At 44.6% G+C, this 27,300-nt stretch overlaps 1 protein-coding gene across 1 annotated transcript in view; it reads right to left on the bottom strand.

Annotated features, from left to right (window-relative positions):
* The window catches only part of TLL2 (tolloid like 2), a 122,118-nt gene that overhangs the window by 88,092 nt on the left and 6,726 nt on the right, over positions 1–27,300 (bottom strand). The window contains exon 2 of the mRNA XM_039871643.1: positions 5,624–5,734. Coding sequence (XP_039727577.1) covers positions 5,624–5,734 — 111 coding nt within the window. The remainder of the gene's footprint in view (positions 1–5,623; positions 5,735–27,300) is intronic.

Below are 27,300 nucleotides of genomic sequence, written 5' to 3'. Positions count from 1 at the left end.
GACAGATTGGTACAGGGGAAGACACACGGCCTGTGAGATAGGAAATTTGTGTTCTAGTCCTGGTTCTGCCACTGACTGAATTTTGGACATTGGGCTCTTCTAGGAAATGAGGCCAACTAGGTCCCTTCTAGAGCAGTGACATTGTTTCATACTAAAGCCAGGAAAACAGCACCGAGTTCACACTACAAACCAGGGAAAGGAGGCCTCTGGGGCTGCACTGCAGCCCATCCCCCTCCAAAGATTCACTTTCGAGGTCCCTCCTCTCACCAAAAAACAAGAGAACTTAAGCTTGAAAACAAAATAACTTATACCTAAGAATACATCCTTTCGAACATCTGGAAGTACGAAGTAGAGATAAAGATGTGGTTCCTTTTTAATTTATTCTTTAAAAATCAAAGCAAACGTTTAAAGATTTATATAAATGCTGTTCACAGTAGTAATGTTTCTAACAGGAAAAAACATTGCAGAAAAAAAGGAAAAGGAAAACAACCTCCGTGCCCATTTGTATGGCATTAGTTCCATAAATGGTGGCAGAGTTGTGCATTAAATGCGATAGACCACAATGCACTGCATGAAAAGATGTCCATGAGGCGTGTTAAGTGAAAGACACAGGTTACACAAGAGCGTGTTGAGAGCAATCTCTTTTATGTTTTACAAAATATCTGTATGTTCAAAGCCCGAGCATAGTAAGGCTGGAAGGAATCCATCAGACAGATAATGACGGGGATCCCCGGGGCTGAGATAACGGGGTTTTTCACTTTCTACTTTCTACAATTTTGAGCTCTTGAATTTTTTTTTAACAACTGGTAGTATTAGTTTAATCAGCAAAAACAATAAAAAATATTCCCATTCTGAAAATAAAATAACTATTCTAGATAGATGCAAAGTATTCTTGGCCCTCAGAGAAAAGTAATCAGGATAAAAATCACATTGTCATAAAAATGCAATGAAAAAAAATATGCAATGAAAAAAAATATTAGTAGTGTGTGTGTGTGTGACTGTGTGTGACATGTGTATTGTGTGTGTGTGTGTGTATATATATAACCATGTATATATATATATATATGGAAAAAATTCTTACACAGAAAGAGGAAAACACCAGGTAGTGCATGTTTCAAAGGCCTCAGGCCCAAGCCCCCAACGTTCAACCCTCCAGCACATAGCAAATTTCCCCCATTCTCTACTTTAACCTTGAGCCCTCCCAAGTCTGTGGATTTCTCAAATATGACTAGTAATAATGAGGAGGAAGAGGCAGAGTTGATATTATTGAGCATTTATTATGTGCCAGACACTGTGCTAAGCATTTTATGCATATTCTTTTTTTTTTTTTTTTTGTCCTCAAAACATCACTATTCTCATTTGACAGAAGAAACTGAGACTCAGATCAAAGATTTGAGCCAGGCAATCTGACTCCAAAGCCCGTAACTGACCAGTATTTTAAACATCTTTCTGGAAGCAAAGCCCCGTTGGAGCTCTTCCTCTCTTAAGCCCCTAGGAGGATGGCTCCAAGGTCTGCCAGTCTCTGTCTACCTTCTACCTCTTCTTCCTGCCTTCTCCACCGATGTTGGCCAGTACCTTCTAAGTACAAAGAGCTGGGCCACCTATGGGGGATCCGAAGCTTAATATAGTGTAGGCTCTGCCCTTTCTTGGCTCACAGGGGAGAAGAAAAGAGAAGACAGGCACTCAAGTTCTTAGACCACAAGGCTGACCACATAGGCCTTGGGGCAGTGCCATGAAGAAGGTAAAGGCAGGGCTGCTAGGCTTCCCTTCACTGAAGCATCCTCAGACAACCTTCTGCACAGGCAACCCTACCCAGCTGGGAATACAGCTGGCATGGTGGCTAGCCACTCCCAGCCTCTCTCTGGGGTCTCTCACTCACATTTGCCAAGCCTGAGCCCCTATGCTGTGCCACAGCAGGTCTCCCAAGGACGGCACAAGGATTGCTAATAGGGGCAACTCTGAGCATTTCATGATGGTGGGTGGGCATCAACTAACAATTATGATGGCCCAGAGAATGTGTGGCAGGTCCCCAAGCTGGAAAGACCAAAGACCCAAAAGGCCTCATTTTGATCCTGCGTGGCTACCCCTCCTGCTTTCCAAATCTATATGTACCCACACAGAGTGTATATTGGTACAACTGCTTTGCAACATGGTTGGACAATATCTACCAAAGCTAAATTTATGTATACCCTACGACCCAGCAATTCCACTCCTGGGTATATATGCCCAATAGAAATGAGAGCTTGTGTCCACCAAAAGATACGTACAAGAATGTCAGTAGTAACTTTATTTATCATAGCTGAAAACAGTGAACTGTCCAAATGTCTATCAACAAAAGGATGAATACACTAAGGGACATTCACACAATAGAATACTGCACCGCGATGAAAGAGAATGAACTACTACCGCTTTACTCAGCAACAGGGGGGAATTTCACAGCATAAAGCTGAATGAAAAAAGACAGACGCAAAACATACAGCATGACTCCTTTATGCAGGTAAAATGAATCTGTGGAACAGAGGTCAGAATAGTGGCTACTGTGGGATGGGTACTGTCATAAGGGAATCTTTAGGTTCTGTAAATATTCCATTCCTTGGTCTGGGTGGTGGTTATGTGGATGTAGGTAAAAACTAGTCATACTGCAGGGCTGAGATAGGTGAAGTTCACTATTTTTAAGTAATAATGCAAAAGAAAAGTTAAAAAAAAAAAATTTAACCACAATAAGATTGCATACAATCAGATCAACTTCTCTAGGCTCCCAAGTAAGAGCTGGGGGGAAGAGTATAATTAGTTGGGGTGCTAGAATAATGAAAAGATGCTTCCTTTTGTTAGAGGTCAATTAAGGTTGTGTATATTGGTTTAAAAAAAATAATTTGGTTTCTAAAACCCCATTTAAAATTCAAATAGACATTTTCAAATCCTACATAAAAGGCCCCCCGGACCCTAAGAAATGATAGTAATAGAATCAGAGACCAAAAAGAAGCCTAACTGCTCCTCCCTCCTCCCAGCCACTGGCAAAGGGGTCCCCCTGACCTCCTAACAATCTTTGCCCTCTTGCTCTCCCCTGGCCCCCCACCTCTGTGAGGAGCTTGGAGCCCAGGACTGGGCCCGGTCCCTGTAGCTGCTATGTTCCTCATGAGCCAGAGGAGTTGCTCGCCACTCTGGGCACATTCCCACCCTCCCCCTCCAGCAAAAGAGGGAACCAACCACTGGACAAGGAGGCCATGGAAGCTCCTCATGGTGACTCTATCCCACCCCCTTGCGTGCCCCTCCCACGGTCTGGAATGTCCTCTGTGCTCTGATGTCTTACTCCCCAGTCTAGCACACCCTGCCATCTCCCCAGAACCCCTCCTCTGGGAAGCCTTCCTGACTCCCCCCTTTCAGTGATGGCCTCCATCCTTGGTGCTGCCTGTGCTTCCTGGTACCCTGCCTCTAAGTCTTCAGCTCTCTCTCTTGTTTCTGCACCCATCTCTTCCACTAGCTACTGAATCCTGAAGAAGAGAAAACTCAATTTATACCTTCTCAGGACTTAACACAGGACCTGGCACAAAGCAGACGCTCAATAGAGGTTTCAGTGAATGAATGAATGAATGGGGACCGCATCCAGACATGTGAATACGGTCTATTCTCTTCCTTCCCTACCAAGCAGATAACAGATTCCAGGGCCTTTTGTGCCAGGAAATGCTGAAATTAAGATTTGCTGAATCAGCTCTAGTGGAATCTCAGAGCCTTGCAAGGAACCTCAGGAATGAAGGATGTTCTGGATGCCGCCAAGCACATCAGCAGCATGGGAAGGGGTTGCCTGACAACTCTTCCCCGACCATCACCACCAGCAAGCAGTGCAGTGAGGCTGCCCAAGCTTCCAGCCAGGAATCCAACATCCTCAGGGCAGCCGGGGGCTGTGGAGAGCAGGGGGAGAGAGGACTCCACCAAAACCACCTCAAGTAAGAGCTGAGCAGGTCATACCACACTCCTACTCAGAAACCTCAGGCAGGGCCCCTGCAACTCACAGGGGAAATCCCCAGCTCATTAGCTCAACTGGCATAGAGCTTTGTGGGAGTTGTCCCCTACTCTGGGCACATGTCCATGCACCCCTCCGACAGGCATCTTCACCATCTACCCCAGCCAACCTCTCCAGGTGCATCTCTCTACAATAACCCACCCCAAAGAGCCACCTTCCAGTGACTGCACCTTTCTTCTGTTCCCTGAATAAAGACAGCCCCTCTCACACTCGTCACCGTTGCACCTAGCTCCCCCTCTGCCTGAAATGTCTTTCCTCCATTCTTCACTTCAGAAACTCTACTCATTTTTTAAGACAGAAGGTAAGAGTGCCCATTCCCACGATGGCTTTCTTGGCTTGCCTAGGTAGGCTTCTCCACTCACTCGTCTTTCTTCTCATTGCTCCTGGTTCATTACAGCACTTGCCAGGAGGAATTAAAGTTTATCTATTTACACTTCAGTCTCATTCCACTAGACTGGGAGCATCTTAGTGATAATATCTGCCATGGCCTGAGAACTTGTTATGTGCCAGGCACTAGGCTAGCCCATTACCCTCAGAAATGATCCTCCCAACCCCTTATGCAGTGAGTGCTGGTCTCATCCCCATTTCACAGGTAGGTAAACTGAACCTTGGAGATGTTAGAGAGCTTGTCCAGGTATAAACTCTGTCTGCCTGGTGCAAAAGGTCACTTTGAAGACAGAGGTCACATCGTATTCCTCTTTCTCTCTCCAGCACTGCACTTGGCCCGTGATAGATGCTCAAAAGAAGGGTACAAAGCTTCAGTTATGAAAGATGAATAAGTTCTGGAGATATGCCAAGCCACATTATGCCTGTAGTTTATAATACTGTATTGTACACTTAAAAGATGAAGAGAGTAGATTTCATGTGTAGTATTCTTACCACATTTTTTTTAAAGCCTCAAGAAAAAGAAAGGGAGGGTGAGTGAAAGGGTCACAAGTAGCGGAGACAGTGTGGGGTTACGCACACATGAGCTTTAGTTACCAAATAACAAGCCATCATCAGCCATGCCAGCTCACCAGCCCCACAGCTCAGCCTCCCCAGGTGCTTCCAAGAATGAAGATTCCACAGAGCTGAGACATCTGGTCCAGTGGGTAGTGAGGTGAGGTGAAGAGAACTCAAGAGACCAGTCCCATAATCAAACAGTAATCAAAGCCTGAAGCTCCATCCTGGTTTCCTGGCCTCAGGGGATTTTCACCTGGGTTGTCAGCCAAATAAGTGCAGGATAACCCATGGGCAAACATCTCCCCACTGCTAATCATCATTATTAGCATCATCATCAGACAAGCCCTAAATGGAGCCCACCCAGAATCCTCTCCAGCTGGGAAGTGCTGGACTCCAGGCCAGAGTCCTGAGAACCTCCACTGAGCTCCAGTCTGACTCTCCGAGCCCAGATAAAGAGGCACACTAGATCTTCTCAAGGGATCCAGCACACTTGGAGGCTCCAGCTCCATAGTCTACAGTGGTGACTCCTCTGGTTTTTCACAGACAGGTGGGTACTGGACTGACAGGTCAAATACTAATGATCTATGGTCCACATCTACCCCTGCTGGAGTCCCTGACCCCTCCCCCTGCAGCAGAGGAAGAGGGAAATGCAGTACTTACCTGTTCCATGTCCTGTTTCCTCCACCGACTGCTTGATCCAGTCTCGAGCCTTGTCGATGTGAAATAACTTCAGGTCCTCTTCATCTAAGGCAATGTCTCCCCAAAAGACAGCTGGGGAGGAAAAACATAAATGAGTCAATTTAAGCCGGAGGTCAAAAAATGGATTTACTAATGCCCCAGAGGCACGAGGTTTGGGGTAGCAAACTCTAGAGAAAACAGTCCGTCTAATCAAATTTCCTCCTGACAGAGGGCTGGTAAAGAAAAAGGAATGACAGATACAATTCTGTGCATCAGAGCCACAGGGCTGGGGCCAACCATCATGAAGATCAAAGGCCTAGCTAGGTCTGTAAGGTATTTTGACAGGTCACCCTGTCTTACTCTAGCTGTAGGCAGCTCTGGGCAAAACCACCACATAAAGACAGCTGTTTCTCTCTTCTTCAGAGCTCCCAAGATATAAAAGAAAAATCATAAATGTGATAAATGAGACTATTGTTCACAATATTTGCTGCCCTTCCCAGGCGGAAGGTTATATTTCTCTGCCCCAATGATGTCAGGATTAGCCACTTTACCTGCTCTGACTATATGTGAGAGAAAGCTTTAAGAGCTACTGCAGGATTCACCATACCCTCTTTTCTCTTTCTCAGAAGGCAAACAACATGCCAGATCACCCTGTGTTCTGGAATAAAGATGATGTAGAGCAGAGGGATAGCTAATTAAGATTGATATGTAATATGGATGAGGAAAATAAAAACTGTTATTTTTATAAGTCTCTGAGATTTGGGGCTATTTGTTACTGGAGCATAACCTCGTTATCCTGACTAATACAGAAATCGTTATCAAAAGCGTCATGCTACTGCAACAAAAATACATTGTCTTTGAGACGCATGGTGCGAGTCAAAGAAATGTTACTAAAAGCTGGAAGGAGGTGACCTATGTTATGCAGTAATGAAGTAGTTGGTAAAACTATTGCTTATAACTTAGAAGACAGATGATAAACTGAATGAACTTATGGCTTTAAGTGAAGAGACTGGAAATTAGAATGTTAATCGCATGCCTTGGTTGCCATTAACTGTGTTTGACAAGGTAGTACAAGAAAGATAAAGGCTTTAAAAGGAATTTGGCATTGAGGCATCACACGTCCTGATTTCAAACTATGTTACAAAACTATAGTAATTAAAACAGCATGGCATTGGCATAAAAACAGATACAATGGAACAGAATAGAGCCCAGAAATAAACCTACACATATATGGTCAATTAATTTATGACAAAGGAGCTGAGAATATACAATGGGGAAAGGATAGTCTCTTCAATAAATGATGTTGGGAAAATTGGACTGCCAAATGCAAAAGTATTAAACTGGACCTCTATCTTATACCATAAAAATTAACTCAAAATGGATTAAAGACTTAAACATAGGACCTGAAGCCATAAAAATCCTAAAAGAAAACATAGGTGGTAAGCTCATAAGTGGATTATGGTGATGGTTGCACAACTGTAAATTTACGTAAGCCATTGAATTATATACATACTTTTGCCCTGTTGAGGCCCTCCCACCTCCCTGAAGACTTAGCACAAAGTAGTCCAAATACAGTGCCATCTTTTCCTCGAAGGAATAATGTCCTGTGTCTATGATGGCATGGAATCAGGAATATTTCTCACACAGTCTGAGAGCAGAAAGAGAGAAGCCAAAGGGTAAGAGGAGAAGGAAATGAATTAACAAGGACTAGAAAGACCCAACAAGCCAAGAAAGTACCATGACGGTCTTCAAACTTTTGTGTTTGCCTATTCCCTAAATTTAAATACATTTATTTGGTTCATAAGATAAGGACTAACTATGTGATTTCATGATGCAATCTGGTAAAATGAACGTAAAAACCTCATTAAATAATATATGATGTATCTGAAAGAAAGCAAGGAAAATGTTTATCTTGGGTCTTATTTATGTATCTTGAAAATTTTAGAAGTCCAGAAAAATTCCATTATACTTAAAAGAATCACTGTCATTAACTTGTCCTACTTAAGTTGTTCTGGATTCACAACATTCCACTGTGCAACCAGCATCCCTCTAACAGAAATTCATACGGATAGAAATAGGCAGGAGAACTACAGGTCTAAGATGCTTTGACGTGTCATCAAAGAAGGCTGCTCTGTTTCTAATTTTCCCTTTGGTGCCAGAGGTTTTCATTCCTGGGGTGATGTACTCAGTGGAACTCAGGATGGGTAACAGGTGAGCCTCTCTTCTGTGACATGACGGGGAGGGCCATTGGGACCAGGGCTTCCTCCAGCAGTTTTAATAGATTATTTTTATTCCAGAATCTTACATGGAAACTTTAGAATCTGGAAATTCATTCCCATAAGCTCTCTGAATAGCGTACCCCTTGGTAAGTCTCCAGTGCTTCTGCACACACCAGTTTGAAAGCCAGAAAGTGACAGAGGTCAGGGCAAAGCAGCACAGGACTGCTCTTCTGCAGCTGCTTCCTAACTCAAGGGGCTGCTGAGAAAATCCCCTCGCACTGTCTCAAGGCCTCGCTTTATTCCCCTTGGTCTCCACCACTCAGGTGTCCTCCTGATCTCAAAGGGCTGGAACCCCAGCCTAGTTCTCCTTGAAGGCACTTTCTGCCTGCAAACTTTGTGTTCCACTGGGGAGACGGGTTGATTAAAAGCATGTGCTTTCTAGCCAGAGAGATCCTGAGTTCAAATCCCATTATTGCCATTTAATCGCTGCACGACCTTGGGCAAATCACTTGATCTCTCTGAGCCTCAGTTTCCTCATCTGGAAATAGAAGTATGTACTTTGTACAACTGACAAGAATTAAACAAGGTGTGTTAGACTCTGTCTAACAGACTGGGGCCATGTCAGGAAATAAGGACAGGCCATTAGCTCTTAACTCTGTCACCATGGGAGACAGTCACCATGTTACTCTCAAAACAAGAGCAAAAACATATTATGCACAAAAATCAGGTTGAACGTCTGCCCTAGATAGGAGGCCACCATAAAACCAGGATCCAAGACACCACTATGAGGTGGGCAAAGATTTTTGTCTTCTTTGTTTGGCTCAGTATCTCTAGTGCCAGAATAGCGTCTGGCATCTAGAATATGATAGGGAAATATTTATTGATAAATTAATAAAATGAGAATGAGTTCCAAATTCTATTTGTGTAAGTTGCCCAAAGCAGTCAAATTACTTCCCAGACACCTGCCCACTAACCTTGTCTTCTTCCTTTTGAAATGATGAGAATATCCAAAAGCATTAAACTAGTGAATTTTCAATACATAGTCTTGTTTCCTATATCCGTTCTTTTATTATGGCCCCAGAGAGGGAGGAAGGGTGAAAGCTACTTCAGGGAAAGAGTAAAATATGACCTGGGGGAGTCCCCATCAGATAGAAGGGGAAGTAGGAAGAAGCCCTCAAGTCGGAGGACAAAAAAGGGGGTGTGGTGTAAGGGAGCCTGGGTATATCAGGCTCGGAGCCAACTCCCCGAGGCATAGCCAAGGGAGGCTGCAAGTCTGGGAGAAGATGCCTCATCCACTATACACAGGAGCAGACAGTAGGAAAGGACAATGTCCAGAGACATAGGCGCAAGGGTGTTCTCAGACCTGGTGTCCTGGGCTTCAGGTACCCCCAAATGCCCAGGGAAGATGCAGAGGTGCCAAGATGATCAGTGGACCAGCAGACTCCTGATGTCAGGATGAAAACTCCACAAAGTAGGATTTGTACCAAGAGCCAAATGCTCAAGGGTATGGGCTTCAACAGCAGATACCAGCACTGCATGCTGGAAAGTCAAAGATAACCAGACACCTCTCAGTGGGCACTGCCAGGGCCCAGGAACTCTGAGGGTGGACAGACTCACCACCTCCCAATAGGGACCAAGATGGACTCAGATGACAGTCCTCTCTCCTGGCTGCCAAGAGGTCACATAAGCTCCATTTCCACTTTCTAGGCCCACCCTCCTCACACACACATACACCATACTCAGATTCTGTCCCAGAAAAGAGCACAGAGAGGGGGGGAAATAGGAAAAGTTGAAAATTTATTCCAAAGATACTCTAAATTATTCAAAAGATACTACAGAAATAGGAAGATACTGAAATTTTGTCCCTTGATAAATATAAGTCCTGACCGCTTCTCCCACAATGCATAAAATGCTTATTGAGTGGGTGGATGGATGGATGGATGGATGGGTGTGTGGATGGATGTTTTTGGACTCTAGAGTAGTAATAACAATAATAATAGTAAAGGTTCTTTGAGCGCTTATTAGAGGAACTTCAATTTAGCTAAAGAAAATAAAGAAGCTAATTTTCTTTCCTAGTAATGCAGGTAATGTTTTACCTTTCCATGATTTTAACTGGTTAATACCACACAGTGTTTATGAAATCATAACAGTTGTCCCCAAATATTAATGTTCAGACCCAACATCCCCCCCCCCACTCCCGCCATTCAATAGGTCTGGGGAATTTATGTTTTAAAGAAAGCATCTCAAGTGAATCTGATGCCAGAGGCTTCCTGAGCCACATTTTGAGAAATACTGAACTAGGGGAGAACAGGAAGTACATAACCAGCACAACCACCCACCCCAGGGCCCCAGGAAGAGGGCATCTCATAGGGAAGATGGGGCATGGATGTGTGAGTGTTCAGAATCTTTGAAAGACTTTTTTGATCATACCAGGTGATACTAAATATGGGAAATATTTCTCCAAAACAACGTTGCCTTTGGTGCTTAGTAAAATCATGACTCCAGTCGGGCTGCGTGGGGGTAGAGATGTTCAGGTGCTTTGTAGGGTCTTTTCACTCCAGACACACCAGTCCTTTGCCCAAACCTGAGTTATATCTCTGACCTCAGTCTGCTGGTAATACTTATTTATGTGTCCATCTCCCCCACTCCACTGGGAACAGGCACAGTAATTCCTCAAGGGAGAATGAAGTCTCGTTCATCCTTATGTCTGCCTCCTTCTACCAGAAAGTAACACAGTAGCTCAAAAAATATTTATCAAGTGAATGGCTAAACAAATGAATAGACAAATGAATATTATTAACTCCAGAGTGGTGATAACGATAATAATAGTAGATGTTCTTCAGATGTGTATTAAGTCCAGGGATTGAGTAAGACTGCACATACATTACCTTACGTAGTTCTCACAGAACCCAAGTAGGTATTTTTATTCTCATAAATTGAGGGCCATCGAGTTTAATAACTTGCTCCACACAGTAAATACGGAGTGGAGGCCACCAGTAGACTGTCTTTGGCCATTATGATCACACAGTCATACAAAACTACGAGAGAGCTCTAGAAGTCAGATGTCATTAATATTGAGAAGAATTGCGGCCCTAGACACAAAATGAAAATAATTCAGTCTTTTTTCACATTCAAACAACTTTGGAGCTAGCTGGCACTTAAACCTTTTAAAAGCAGAAGAAATGCAAAACTGGATCAAGCGATGTTGCAGCCCAGGCGAATGTTGGACAGAAGAACCAGATGATGTGTAACTTGAACCTGGGGAACCCCAGTGGGCTGTGAGACCATGCATCTGGAACATCAACAGAGCAATTCAAAATAGCATCCACACTACACACCAAAATAAATTCCAAGTAAAAAAAAAAAATTTAAATTTAAATCAACAAATTGGCTAAACGATACTTAGAATCGAATGTGCTAAATCCATATTCAAAACACAGCTACTGAACTCTTACCACAAGGCAAAACATGGCCCACGGCAGCCTCTGAAGGGAACTCTTAAAGAATTCCCATTGCCTGGGCATCTTTCTTCTTCTGCCACCAACTCCTGGCTGCTTGAGGTGTAATCTACAGATGAGCAGCATCAATATTGTCTTGGAGCTTAACAGAAATACAAAATCACAGGGCCCAGCCCAGACATGCTGAAATCAGAAGCTGCATGTGAACAAGATCCCAGGTAGAATGCGAGCCCACTATAGTTTGAGAAGCACGGGCTCGAGGGACCAGAGATTTTGCCTCAATCAGGGTCAAGGTCTCCCCTGTACCTCTTTTCTGCTTGTCATGTCATGAAGAGGTCAAGCAGGGTGATTCTTCACAGAGACATAGGCTCTGGATGGACAGGCCATAGGAAGCATCTGAAATGCTCATAGGAAGCATCGATGAAAATGCCATCTGCTCCAGCCTTGGCTGACCCCACTGGAACGTCAACCTGCAATTTACGGAGTTGTGACCAGGTGGTCATGTTTTGCTATGAAGTGCTGTCCAGTAAACATTTGGGGAATAGTTTATAAAATACAATATAAAAAATGCTTTTCAGAAGTCATAAATAAGAATTTTTAAAGTAGGCGAATGCAATTTTAGGCCATTACACAATAAATTAAAAATATAAAAGGAGACTAATTTTAAAGAAATACTTTCTAGTAATAGACATTCAGTGATGTGCTGATCTCTAACAATTGGCTGGAGAAAGGGAGACCTTGAATTTGTAGCCTTTGCTGATTTCCCTGGTGAAAACACTCCCATCATGGCTGATTTCAAGGTCAGAGAACATGGAGCTGGGAAGAGGTATGTACAACTGGCTCTCACAATCGGGTATGAATCAGCTTCAGTACACTACTGTAATAACAACAATAAATATCTGCAAAGTACCTCACAGCTTCTAAAGTTATGTTCCGCATCTGATTCTCAAGGCTGCAAAAGATGACCATGATACAGCCTTTCAGGGAAAGGCCCCATCACTGCAGCTCCCATCACAGGATTCTCACAGAATCTTGCTGTCTGTTTTTCCCCCATCTACGCAGAAGCATATAGCGCTCTGTCCATGGGACCAAGCCAAGTGCCTTCTATACATTAACCTCAACGGAAGGCCCAGAGAGGAGGTAGGACTTGGCCAAGGCCATTTGGGTGGGAAGAGCCTTCACAGGTATTTTAAGCCAAAAGAGGCCCTCCTGATTTCCAAATCAGAGCTCTCCCCAACAAAGCCAGCCCTTCCCAAAGTTTTACATTCTAAGAAGTCAATAAGAAATGCTATGTTAAACCACTTTCTTTACTTCAGGACTTCTCAGAGCCTTTATAATGCTAACGAATATCATGACTTGCCAAGAGAACCGTAGAGAATGCTGCAATTCTCAATGTGGCTGCTCTGGAATCTCTTTTCACAGAATCTCCTGTCCTGAGGAACACTTTTTGGAGACTGCTGCACTACTCAGCAAACCTCTAGAAATTACAGACTTCTAGGACTAGAAGAGGTCCTACTGGTCCTTGGGTCCATCCCACCATCTGGTGCCTAAGTGGCCTCTACGCACACATCTCCGGGGACAGGGAGCTCATGGCCTTCCAACACAGCCGCTTTATCTTGGAACAGCTCTCTTTGTTTCTTCCAAATCTGGTGCTTTAGTTCTTCTCTCTGGACCAAGGCACTGAATAGAAAGGGACTGATAATTCTTGAGCCCCAGCCACGCACCAGTTCACGTTCTGCTGGCCCTCACAACGGCAACTCCGTGCAATACACATCATCACCATGCCCATATGTAGGATGAGGAAGTAGGCAGAGAGAATAGGTCACTTGCTCTAGGCTACCTCTCAATTCTAACTCCCAACTGCCATGCATTTTTGCCTCGAAGTGACCCATGCTGTTCAGTAGGGGATGGAAGCGTAGAGAGGAGGAATGGCTAATTCAGCCTTGGGAATGAAATCAGAAAAGGCTTCACAGTCAAATGGGTGACACTTAACTAAGAGGATGACATATGAGTATAAGTTTGGCAAATGAATAACAAGAGGAAAGGGCATGCTGGCCAAAGAAACATGCACGAAGGCCCCAAGGCACTGTCAGGGCAGGAGGAGAAGGGCTCAATGAGGGGGGCCTGGATGAAGTGGGGACCCAGACGTGTGAACTGCCAAAGATAGCAAGAACAAAGCAGGACATGAGGTCACAGGAATTAATAGGCTGTATGGGGGCAGAAAGGAAGGCTCAGACACAGGAAACAGAATTCTGGGGCCATTATAGAACCCAAGGTAGAGCTGGTCACAAGGAGTCCTCCACTTTGATGCGGCGCTTCACAGTGTACCATCCCTTCCACGTACACATTCTCCCCAACTCCACCCCAGCTCACTACCACCTCAGGGCCTGGTAAGGACCTTCAGTTCTGGGGCCTTCAGAATATTTTCATAAATGAACAAATGACTGAATGAATTCTTCCTACCAAAGTCCTAGGGGAAGACAGGACAAAAACCATCAGCCCCATTTATGGAGGAAAGCTAGGCTTTGGGAAGTTAACAATTAGCTCAAGTTTACAACTGGCAAGAAGGGGGTGGGGCGTGAACACAGATCTATGGGCTCTGAACTTGGAGTTCGGTTCACTACTGCCTCACACTGGACCCAGCAGTTTCTAGAATTGGGATTCAAGGTGCTGACTTCATGGTTGACGGTGAAAACCCTGTTACCAGATGAGCTACTGGCCTGGCAAAGCATGGACAGCCCAGCTAGGGTGCCTGGAGGGGACAAAGTGCACAAGGGGTTGACCAGGAAGGCACTTCACACCCCTCCCCACTAGATCCCGAGAGTCTGATGGGAAGGAGCCCTGAGGGTGTTAAGCGGCTCTGGCTTGAGGCCTGTAGAGCCAGGCAGAAGTCCAGCCGATCTGAGAGAAACCCCTTTGACTATGCTGCTTTGTCACCACCCCCACTCTTCCCGAGAGTCTGATTTCTGGCACCCAGGGATCAAGAGGATGAGACTGCTCACCCTTCTGACTTTTCCAATCCTTCCTGGCCACAGGCCCTGCCCTGCCTCTGGGCTCACTCCAAAACCAACAGAGACCTGAATTTATCCCAGGGAGAGACCTCCAGCAGGTATGCACCTCATCTCACCTCCACCAGTCAGGCCGCCTCCAGATTTTCATATCTACATTTGTAGCTTGGGCTTGCAGGTGCTTTATTTTTCAATCAACTTCTCACTTATGGACCTAATCACAATTGTTCCACAAAAGAGCTGCTTCCAGAATGAAAAAGGCCCAAACTAAAGCAGTATGGAATCACAGGCATGGTCTGGACTGGGGAAGAGGAAGCTTAGATGCTGTGTGTGACACTGGGCAAGTAACTTCTGTTTGGAGGCATTTTCTTCACCCATTCAATGAGACAGCTGAACCAGCTCAGGGTTTCTCAGGGCATGGTACACAAATCCTTGCATTAGAAGTGTCTAAGGAGAGTGTTGATATGAAGATCCCCAAGCCCCCGCCCAGATCTATGAAATGAGAATCTCTGGGGACAGGGCCCAGGAATATTCATGGTAAATTCAAACCCCATCCCTCTGCTCAGGTGACTCACGAACACTGAAGTTTGGAGACCAGCGGAGTCCATGGTGTCTGAGGTCCCTCCAGCTCTAACGTTTGATTTAAGAGCAATTTCTGTTAGAGAAGTATAGGGTATCCATCCAGGGCCTGCTGTCTGTCCACCCCAATAATAAGCCACTCAGGAAGGACCTCGCTAATGTTCCATGAGATGGTCACCTAGAGATAAGCCGAGATTATTGAAGAAACTAAATATGGAGCATTCAAACCATTGGAATTCCTCTCAGGAAACAGGCTGAGGTGGGGTGGAGGGGCCAGAGGCAGGGAGAGCTACAGGGAAATCCTACCCAGAGACACATTTAGTTCACTTCGAGTTTCCAGCAGAGGGATTTAACAGGTTTAAAGCAGTTTTCTGTGAATCTTTGTTAAGGGAGTGTATGTACAAACAAACAGGGAGGGTTTTTTTTTTAGTAAAAAGTTAATCGGCTTAAAGTGTGCAACTAAATAAGCAAAGCTTACATTAAAGTGACCCACAGAGAAAGGACCCCATGGAAAGAAAGTTCTAGGAAATACAATATGGCCTCTATGTTCCTTTGTAGTTTCACACTATAAATATTCATGGGGCAGTGTTAATGGGGTCCACAGCTCTATGCAACCACAATAGTTTTTTTGTTTATTCTCAGGACCATGAACTTTGAAACCATGAACCTAAATTTCAGAACTCCGCATTCAGGCGCGTTTGCAGAGCAGGAAGGGAGAGGTTCAGGCTCGCGGAGGACAGAGGAGAGGAAACGGAGCGAGATGTGAATCATGTCTCCTGAATCTTTTGGTTGAAATTAAAGAGTAGGCTCTGTTTAGTATGGGAGGCCTCCTGTCTCCGAGGTCCCCAGCTGCTCCAGCCTGGGGAAATGGCCTTTGCAAGGGATAGACAGCTAGTTACTCAAGCATATGGCAGAGTGAAGTAGGGCGTCGGAAATATTTTAATTGGATCAAATAGATGTATTGCATGTTTTACATTGAAGACTTTAAAAAACTAGTTCGAATCATGGAATTTCTAAGATGGACAGAGTTTAAAAGTTATCTAAGCAATGTTCTTGTTTTCCATACGAGGAAACTGAGGTCCAAGAAGGTTAAATGACTTCCTCAAAATATTGCATCGAGAAGCCATGTCTGCTGACTCTAAACCAGTGCTCTTCCCCTACGGAAGGATGGTAAATATGAAACAACCATGGGTCTGCCCTACTCTCTCTCTCCCATGGCAGATATCCCCAATTGATCATGGCCCTCTCGTCCACTGAACCTAGACACAGTCTCCAAATCCATCTCAACACCATGCTACAGAGGGTCAGCACAAATGGATAGAAATGGCTGATCAGTTGGGATCTACTTGCCATTTATGCCCTACGCCATGCTGGCAATGTCCATAACCCATTGCCCATTTATTCCAGCTAAGGGCTTCTATTCAAAGTGACGTAAAGCCTAAACTCAAGGGCCCAAACGTACACACCAGAAACATAAAAGGATCGGAGAAGCCATGGGTCAATCAGGACCTAGGAGAGCACCACACACAGACGGGTGGGTACGACACAGCAACTCAGCTCTGAAAGCTGATTCTCCCTCAAGAAAATCCAGACCTGCCTTCTACCTTGGCTGGATCATCCTATTTTACAGATGAGCCAAGAGAGTCTGGCTGGTGCCTGGGCTGCTAGCCACCTTGCTCAAGGCAGATATCTATATGCCTCTTCATCTATATCACAATACGGTTGCACCAATACATTTCAGAGCCATGTCACAGCTTCACTTTCCAAGCAAGACTCACGTGGCTTAAGAAATACCTGCTCAGCTAATTTCCCAGGAAAAAAAGATTATCCACCGAATTGTCATGAGCAGGTAGGCCAAACTGCGAGGCTATTTAAGTTTTATAACTCCAAAAAGTTTCATTTCAGATGCCGACCCCAGTCAGTTGGTGATGTTTCTGTGAGCACTGTGAGGTGACTTCTTAGACCCATAGGAAAGAGAGCCATGATTAGTCATGTCCTCCACTGGCATCATAGGTGCTGCATATTGGTCATTTACAAATGTATGTTGTAAAGATACTAAAAATGTTTTTGTCCATGTAAATGAGTATCTGCAGCAAGGCCTAAGCTATGACTAAAGTTATTCTTTTTATACTTACTCTCCACCCTCTCCACCCTGCTCTGCGCCCAGGAAGACTGATCCTGTAGACTGCACCTTCCACTTCCTCCTGCCCTCTGGCTTCCGATTGCATTCAAGCTGGAGGAGACCCTGGCAGATCAGAGAAAAGGGGAGAAACAGACGCAAGCATTTCTTCCCTGCTCTGGTGCTGTCTCTGGTAGCAGTCCCATCCCTCCCCCACTGCCCCTCCTGCACGGTTCCGGCTCCTTTAAACTGCTCCCTTGCCTGTTCCTTCAGCCATAGTGGTGGCTTGCTAGTCTCTTCGTTCCCTTAACCCTTCCTCTGTAAGTAGTCCCTTCATTAAGGTCTCTTCACCTCAAATATCTGGAGTAAAGTCTGTTTCCCACTGGGACCCTGGCTCAAATAGCTGTTCTAAGAATGTCCTTCCATTATTTTCATAGCTAAATAGAAAGATGGGATTCTGACTAGTAAAGCGAATGGCTACTTCGGCTTAAGATGACACTTTCCACTGCTTAATTCCCACAGAATATGACTCATTGCCATCTCACACCTGCTGTATTCCCACAGCCTGAGCTCACGTGGCCTCCACTCGGTAATGGCGAGAACGGTGCAGTTTAAGTCTGAAAGGCCAGAAGCTATTTGGACTTTAATTTGGCATCTTATATGCCTCATTCCAAGACCAGGCACATCTCATAAGCCCTAATATCTCCACTGCGGGAGAGCGTCTCCTGGAGCCGTAAGTTACCAGTGCAATTCTGCAGGACTCATTCTGAAGACAAAGGCCCACTGGAGACCCTAACTAGTGTAGGGAATGGAGAGTAAAGGAGACCTGGACCTACCTCCAACCAGGCCAGCAGCTATCCATGTGACTTTGGACAAATCACTGCCCCTCCAAGACCCTCAGGGTTCTCACACGAAATATGAAAAACGTACAATAAATAATCTCAAGGGTTCCTTCAATATTCTACAAAATTTTACTCTAAAACCTTACTTTGTGTATCAGTTAATGTTCACTAATAATAATGGGCCTGTCACCAGTTTGACTAACTTTTCTTCATAAAGGTTTAGCAAGTTTAGCCTGTTGTGGCAGAGATTGCATATTGTCCACCACTACCTTTTCTCCCTTCTTCCATAATAATAGAAACTCTGATTTTCAGTTCCAGTTGCAGGTCTTCCAGAAGAAAAATGTCCCGGACTCCCTTGTAGCTATCTATAGCCATATGACTAAGTCCTGGCCAAAGAGATGACAGCAGAAGTGGCAAATGGCATCTCCTGTGAATCTTCTTTTCTTTTCCGTGCCTTCCATGTCCAGACCATGTTCGTGACGTTTTGAGCTCTGGCTATTATCTTGGACCACAAGGACAAGGGCCTCAACCTAGGGCCCTTGGAAGGGGATTGGATCCTGGAGGACTTCCTGGAACAGAACTGCCATATGGACCCTGGATTGAAGACTTTCAGACTTTGATGTAAGAAAGACAGAAACTTCTAGTTTATTTAAGCCAATGTTCCAGCTACCATTATATTGCCTTTCAGCTCTAAATCTCTTTGCCATGCTTTGTAATACTGGAACTGGACCCTGGAGGAGTTTCTCCTTCAGCGGTCTCATCTTTCTCATTCCTGTGGAGTGGCTGCCAGCAGTGTTTAGGAGAACCACTGGTGCCCGCCCCTCGGAGTTTTGCCAGTATTTCAATGGGCAATTCCCAGCTCATCAGCCTTTTTCCTGCACTGTCTCGGCAAACTTCTCCAACCTCCAGTGGGCCACAGCCACACCATCTCCTGTGGAGTTAGAATTTTAGCCTGGTTGGGATTGTGGGGCACGGGGTGGCCTCTTCCAAGTTTATCCCTTTCCTAGTACTTGTTCCCTGTGTCTGCTATTTCTGTTTTCATTAGGGTTCTCCTACCTCCTTTAATAGGCAATCCTCTTTTGCTAGGTAATAATCTTTTATATTAAATTTTCAAATTACTGGTGTGGTTTCAGTCTCTCAACTGGACCTTAATGGACACAGCCAATTAACTTGGGTCCATTACTAGCAATTTAACCTAAGCTTAACTGAAACAGCCATGCAATCATCTCCATGGTAAAAGTGAATAATATGGTACAGAATAAGCTTTCTGCTTTTTAAAAGTCTTCTCTCCAAAATTTATTTGTGACAAAATCAGATAAAAGGTTGAAGTTCTTAATATTTAAGAGTACCTAAAAAAAGGTTAAAAAACGAACATCTAATTAGAAAGAAAGGCACGAACAGAAGGAGAAAAGCACATAGACAACAAAAGAAATACAAATGGTCATAATATATTTTTAAAAGCTCGAAATCATTTGAAAAAAATACGATTACGATGAAAATGCAAACTGAAGCAAATATTTTTCACTTATCAAACCAGCAAATATTTAAAAAACTAGAATATAAAATATTAATCTTAATGGGAGTAGAAAGGAGTAAAAAAGTTTCGAAGAGCAATTTGAAAAGAAGAATCAGAAGCCCTAAAATCATCTATACTTTTGACCTAGCTCTTCTGCATGTAGGAAATTTTTCTAAAGAAATAATTTAAAATGTACATAAGAATCTAGCAAGAAGGATGACTTCAGCATCATTGTTTATAAAATAAAAAGAAAGAGTTTGGGGGAAAATCTATATGTCCAACAACAGAAGATTAAATACATTATGGTGCTTCTATACAATGATGTACAAAAGAATTAAAATTGATGTTATACAAGTACATTTATTATATAACCAACTTTATTGTCATAGAAAGAGGTTCATGGTACTAAGTGGAAGTGAAATACAAGCAGGTTCAAAGTGGTATGTACAGCATTTTAAAAAATATATATGTCAACATGTGCAGAAAAATTTGAGAAGAATACATGACAAATGTTAACAATTACTTCTAGGCAATGAAATTACCAGAAATTTTTACTCTTGTACTCTACATTTTCTAAATGCTCTCTAATAGATATTATTATCTGCGTAATTTTAAAAACTGTTGTATGTTTTTTAAAAAAAATCTCCTTTTCCTGTCCATCTCAAGGGCAACCCATGCTTGCTGAGCATGCCTTGATCAACTCATTCATGTTTCAACTATGACTGAGGCACAGCTCAGCTTGAGAACTCTCCCACACACAGAGCTATGATCTCTCTCCCATCTTCCTTTCCTTTCCATTCCCAAGTCCATGGCCCAAGTCTGGCCCTCATGCTCCCAGGGCCTAGAACTCCTGGTGTTCCTCCTACTTCCTCCTTCTATAGACACTAAGCATCATAGGTCTTCACTCTAATAGTCCTCTGCTCAAAAAACATCAAGAGCTCCCCATTTCCTAATGGACATTTCGAATGTCTCAGCTTGACATGCACTTTTCCAAGCTTCTTTCAATCTTGTCATTACTATTCTGCAAAGTAAACCAGAATAATCTCCCAGCTTCAGACACATCACAAGCAGTCCTGCTGCCTCACCTTGAATCACAATGCTTATTCCACCAGAAATGCATTTGGTCTTCTGCTCATCCCATTCATCCTTCCAGGCCAAGCTCAGGAAGCCTACCTTGATTGTCTTACAGGGATTGCTACCTTTTTCTGAATCCCTACGGAATCTCATTTGCTCAATTATCTACTTGACAAATATTGTCTGAGCACCCACCGTGTGCCAGGCGCTGTGCTAGAGACTAGGAAACCAAATGAGTCTGGTTTCTATCCCTTGGAGCTCGTTGTCTAATGTGGAGATAGACACTGAGCAAATAATCACACCAATGACTCTACCTAGTGATGGACTATAAAAAATGCCATGCTGGGAAAGAAAGGTGATGAGAGATTTGAGAGAAGGGGCCTGATTGAGATCAGAGCCTGGGAAGGCCTCAGGGGGAAAGAACATGTAAGCGGAGTCCTAGAGGATGAGCCAGAGTTGGCCCAAGGCCTTTCCAGGCAGGAGGAAGAATCTGAGGGAGGCGGAGCATGGCAGGGAAGGGGAGAAGGCTGGTTGAGTAGGAGGGACAGGGTCTGCGACTGCTCTCATCCCGACTGCAACGAGAAGTCATTAATGGGTCCGAAGAGGGTTTGATTAGCAAACATGACCAGGTGTGAGTCTCAAAAAGCTCACTCTTGCCTGCAACATGCAAAACAGACTGCGGGAAGCAAGAGGGGCTATGGGGAGACAGGGTCAGGCCCTGTAGCAGAAGTCCACAGAGGAGCTGGTGGGGGCTTGGGTCAAATGATGGCAGTGAAGATCGAGAGAAGTGAACGGGCTCCATTTTAGAAACAGCACTGGCAGGACTTGGGTTGGACTGCATGAGCAGGAGGGGGAGACAGGTGTCCATGATGGCGCCAGGGCTTCTGGTTGGAGCACCTGGGTGGTCTCTGACACTACTAGGGACCTGCCACCACACAGCCCACCCCTCAGTGAACTACAGCAGACTCTGAGCCTGGAGAGAGAATAGGAAACCAGCGCCGGCTCAGCGGGGAGAAGAACTGACCCAGAGAAATGAAAAAGAATTAAGGAGAAAGGCCTCCTGCTCCTGTGGGAAACTGGCTCACACAAGACTCACATCGACTCAAGGCCAGGAACCCAGGTGGGAGGAAGGGAAGGAGGCTCGGTGAAAATTGCAGGATGAACCAGGAGATAAGTGGCCCAGATGGCGGAGCGGGCAAAGACTCGGGGTGAACATCAACACTCAAGTGCTTGTGCAGGCGAGCTTGAGAATATTTATTGGTAATTGACAGAAGTGGTTAGAGGGTGGCGTGATCCCAGATAGGTCTGTAACCAATCAGCAGGAAAAGCTGGGCTCCTGTTGCTATGTTTGCATCCAGGCAGAACTGTATTATGAGCAGGCTAAGAGGATATCATGAGAAACCTGCTTATATGCAGGTCTGTTTGGTTTATATGTCATCCTCTCCCTGCTTCATGGATGAGAGCGAAGGAGTGGTAGAGCAATAAATTGTTATTTGCCACAAGCTACGGATCCCAAGAGAACTCTCTGCAGTCCTGAGAGGGAGAGATAAGCATGCACAGGCCCTTGAGAGATTGTCACTTATAGGGAAATTCTTAATGGGGAACAATAATAGGAGTAATAGTAAGGAGAAGAACTAGCAATTAATGACTGCTTTATAAATACTTCATGTTCTCTGCCTCAGTTCATCCTCAAACAAACCTATTTATTTGATGGGTTTTAATATAATCCTCATATTCCAAATGAGGAAAATGAGGCTCAGAGAGGTTAAAAAACTTAGTTAAAGCCACACAGGTGGTAAGGGCACAGGCAGGCTTTAAGTCACAGGCTGCCTGATGCCAAAAACAGTCTCTCAAACAAGATGTTTCACTGCTTCTGCTCTATCACCTCAGCTGCCATTCACCCACAGCCCCCTTGGGAAACATCAGCCATCTAAGTCCTCTTCCTCTGGGAGATGGCTGGATCCACCATCCCCAACTGACCTGACACCCATGCACTGCCCCAGGCCTTCTGAAAAAGGGATGGAGAAATAGAGAGGGGGACAGGTGCATTTCAACACCTTGAATTACTCATTTATTCTTCCCTATGCATTGGGACTAAGAGTACTTTGAAAGCCAAAACTGACTCATTCTTGTTGGATTCCGAGCCAAAGGATAGAGAAAAAGGTAGAGAGAAGGTTGGGTGATGGTGCTGTGGGGACCAAATGCACAAACATGACCTTCAGACAGGCCAGCATGGAGATGCCTGTTCACTGTGTGTGGAGACAGCCAGGAGAAGGGAGCAGTTCCAGAGTCAGAGAGGCCATGTGCTAAGAGAAGAGAACAGGAGTTTGGGAAACCTGTTCCATTAATTACAAGTTCAGTGTCCTGTGTGGGTCCCAGCCTAGCCTCTCTGGGCGAGCACGCAGACCACATCCTGCAATGCCTGCAAAACCACAGGAGCCTGGACCATCTCCTGGCTGAGAGACCACTGGAGGAAATAAAAGAAAAAGAGCTTTGTAAACCATCAGGTGTTGCCCAAAGCTCTAAGGCAAAGCTGTAACCATTGTGAGAATTAGCATCATTGTCCTTCCTCTTGAAAACATAGCGCGGGTTGACAGGCAAAGGTCTGAGAACCGGCAGAGTTATAGTCTCTATTCAGATTGCTTGGCTATGTCTCCGCGGCAAAAAGATGGGTATCACCATCGAATGTGATGTGGCCCCCAATCCTGCTTATGTCTGCTTGGAATCTGGAGGCCACAGGAATGCAGCTTTGGAAAGATGAGTGTCTGGGAAGGGCTGTGGGCTGAATGGAGACTTGGGCTCACCTCCATTCACACATCCCCAAACACAGTAAGTCCACGCTTAATGTCATTAATAGGTTCTTGGAACTGCAGTGAAACAACATATAACGAAACCAATTTTACCAAAGGCTAATTGATATAAACAAGAGTCCTACAGTATCTTACCAATGTTATAACAAAACGATGTTAAAATGAAATGAATGACATTATTTAGGGACCAGCTGGCCCAGACACCTGATTGGTCTGCAGGGCAGGGAACTTGCCCCTGCGCCTCCCTCCCATCCTAATCTCAAGGAAACCAGTAAGATTCATGACAAACTTGTTTTTAGACCAAGGTCTCTGGACATAGAGAAGCTATCGGCATCAGTGTCATTGGGAAACATAAAACTCTGAAAACATCATCAGGCTTCAGTTGTTCAGATACTTGGTTTCCTGCCACTTGGAAACTTTGTTGGATTTCTGTGGGATGAATGATAATAATGAAAATGATAGTATTTACTGACTGTTTAGCATGTTCCAGGCACTATTCTAAATGTTTTGTCTGTATTCACTCATTTAATCTCATCGTAACCCTCTGTGGCAGGTATTGGTTGCCACATTTTGTAGATGAGGAAACTGAGATCCAGATAGTTTAAGCAGGTCCCACAGCCACTAAGTGGCAGAGCCAGGAATATGAACCCTGGCGATTTGCCTCTAGAGTTTGCTCAGCCCCTAGACTCTCTTACAGGACTGAAAAGTGGCGCTGTGCATGTGATTTCGTCTAAACCACACACTTTTTGCACATGACAGATTCTTCAGGAGCCAGAAAATTACGGCAATAGTTCACATTTATTGAGTGATTAGTACATTATCGAGTGCCTTTCCTAGAACAACAGCCTGTGAAATAGGAGTTTCTATTAACTGCATTATTTATACAAGGAAACAGGCTTTAAAGGCTGAAGGATTGCTCACAGTCTCATAGCAAGTAAGTGACAGAGCTGAGAAGGAAAACCTAAGTTGGCCTGACTCCAAAGCTTAGGTCTGGAACCAATGGGCACTCAAACAACAACTGTGGTCCATGACGGTGAGTTCTGTGAGAGTGGTTGGAGAAGCAGCAATACACGGAAGGTCAAGAACTGACCACAGGAGGTGCCAGATGAGATGACCTGCTGACCTGTTTACACTCAGCTGCCATCAGGAGCTTCTTCCTACTGAGGAAGCCACACCCTGAGCTGGAAGCTCCCAGAGAAAGGGCTGAGGTATGGTTGGCACTTAGATTTCCAGCACCCAGTGCACAGCCCTGCATATCCAAGGAGCATACAGATCTAGGGCTGTTGTGGGTGGCTCTGTGGCACAGCTACTATCCCATCCTTCCTCTCCTCAATGTGCTGGACAGAGGATTAAAGGGTACTCTCCCCACACACATGCCACCCTGGGAGAGGGTGTGAAACACTGACTGCTACACAACTGGTGGGAAAAAAAAAATAGGTTCCACTGATGTCGGAGCGGGGAACCTACCTTGGACAACACTGCTGAGGGCTCTTCTGTCTGCAGAACTTGAGCTCTGTCTACAGAGATGGCATCGAACGTCCAAGGAGCAACAATGCCAGGCAGAAAGTGTCGGCATGATGCTCAGGTTCTCCACATGCAAATTGAGAATCATCCCAGCTTCATGTCTATTCCCGGGACTGGGTCAAAGATCAGTGGGGTAGTGTTCTCACTATCACTCAGCCCCTTCCAGGCCTCCCCTCTCCCACATGCTGCCTGCCCCAGCATGAGTCCTGACAAGAGTTGAGACCTCTAGGTTCTGTGCATCTCCTTCTACAACTCTGCCCTGGCCTGTCCTCATCTTCACTTGCTTTTTTTTTTTTTTTGGTAATATTTATCGAGCTATATATAAAACTCTCCCTTCACTTACTTTCGGGACCCTGTTTACCAATAATTATCAAGTTTGAATTCAAGAATTCCTAACTAACAAAGGACTAGTGGTGACAAGAGAGGAGGGGGCAGGGGGAGAAATTAAAAAATGAAATGTTAAAAATTAATTAATTAATTAATTAATTAATTTAAAAAAAAGAATCCTTAACTACATGACATGAAATCAACTGTTCATTTATTACAAAAATTCAAATGCCTCTACAGCGTTTCAGCAAGAGTTCAAGAAGTACTTGTGAGCACCTGTTCTGTGTTCTCATAATGTACCTATCAGTCACTGAATACTTGTTGCATGCTAAGCATCTGACATACAATGTATCATTTAATCCTCATAGCAACCCTGAAAAGTGAATATTAGTAGTTCTTTTCAAGTAGGAAACTGAGGCTCAGAGAGGTTAGGTAACTTACTCAAATAGCCTTGCATGGGAGGTAGATTTTGAATCCAGGTCTGTCAAGTTTCAAAGCCCGTGCTCTTAACCACCTCAGGCCCTGTCCCAGTGTACTTCAGAAATATTGGAGATAAAGGTGGACTAGATGCTGCTCCCGCCTGGAGAAGCAGGAAAGATAAAATATTTTGTCTCAATACAGCCCTGAAATATTTTGACTTCATTGAATCAGCATCTGCCCATCAGCAAAGTTGTAAAAATGCCAGCCACTGTCACCTGGGTGTGGGCCACAGGGGTGGGAGTCTGATGGGGGAGAAGAGGTGCCAGAGAGATGGGAGGCAGGCTTCCGGGAGGTACCGCAGGAACCTCAAATCTGTGCTTAAGAGTCCAACCTGCCTGCCCCTGCCATGAAGGAAGAAGTCCCAGGGAGCACATTCAAGAGTCCATGATCCCCCCAACTCTACCCTGAGCACTCTTGGGATGACTGCAGCCCGCGGGCCAGGGCTGCTTCACTTTCCAGGCTGACAGTGAGCTCAGGGGTTCTTTCAGCCATGAACCCAGTCCACATGGGTCAAAATCATCACTTCCTGATTGAGCAAATATTGATGAGTGCCAAAATATGCCAGGCACTGGGCTTAGAGCAGTGACCAAAGTAGACAAGAACCCCTGACCTCACAGAATTTGACATTCTAGCCTTGCATCGATAATGTGAGGGCGCTGGCAAGAGCTGCCCCAAAGAGTGCTGTCCTAGAGGGCTCTGGGTGACCCCCAAAATAAGGAGGCTCTGCAGAGGCCTTGTGAAAACAAGACCCCAATGACTAAAGCAGCCACCTCGATGCTGCTCCTTTCATTGGATTTCTTCGTGTCTCGCTCTCCCTGCTCCTTCACCCTGCTTCTCGAGATCGGCTCCCAAACTACCTATGCGCAAGCCCTGATCTGAGGCTCTGCCCTCTGAGGAACCCAACTATAACTAGCCTCATGTCTGCCCTACAAGGCATGCAGTTTTGTTCCCATCCCCATTTTGCAGATGAGGAGACTAAGACATGCAGAGGTGAAGTGACTTGCTCAAGGCCACACAGAGTAAAAGGGATAAGGACCCAGGGCTTCTGGCTCTGAATCCAGCTAAAAAAATTATGGATGAGGACAAGCAGGCAGGGGAAACCCTCAGCTTTGCAAAGGGCGTTCTCAGAAGAATGGTGGTTGGGAGGATGTCTTGTAATTTACTGTCAATCAAACCCGTGGCTGCACTTACAATATCAGATGAAAAACAAAATGGCAGAGCTATAAATCACCAGTTAGAGACTATGCCCGGGAAGCTCCCTATACCTCACCAACCCCCGGGCAGGAGGACTTCACAGCTTCATTCCCACTCTGCAATAATCTAATTTTAAAATCATACCTTTTTAGAGCATCAGATAGATTGTTTATTAGTAAATTTAAATTTTATAGTTTAAAACTTGTTTCGAAGGTCAGCATGAAGATGTTCTTTCAAGTTTTTAGGAATCATCCTCATTTATAAATGAGGATACTAAGGCACAGAGAAATAAAGTGTCTTAAGGTCACACAGCTTATAAATAGCATAGTAAATAGTAAAACTTGTAAATGGTAAAATTATAAACGGTAAAATGGTAAAAATCATTTTAAAAAATAGTAAAAGAAGTGAAATGGTAAAACACCAATTTGGTCAGCCTCTGAGAGACTGAGCTGGAAGCAATGGTCTACCTAGCAAAGAACACTAAGTAGGAAGGAACCAGGGCACATCTT

Source organism: Pteropus medius, unplaced genomic scaffold, assembly GCF_902729225.1.
Source record: "Pteropus medius unplaced genomic scaffold, Ma_sr-lr_union100, whole genome shotgun sequence".
Lineage (NCBI taxonomy): Eukaryota > Metazoa > Chordata > Mammalia > Chiroptera > Pteropodidae > Pteropus > Pteropus medius.
This window is presented reverse-complemented; position numbering and strand designations above follow the sequence as displayed.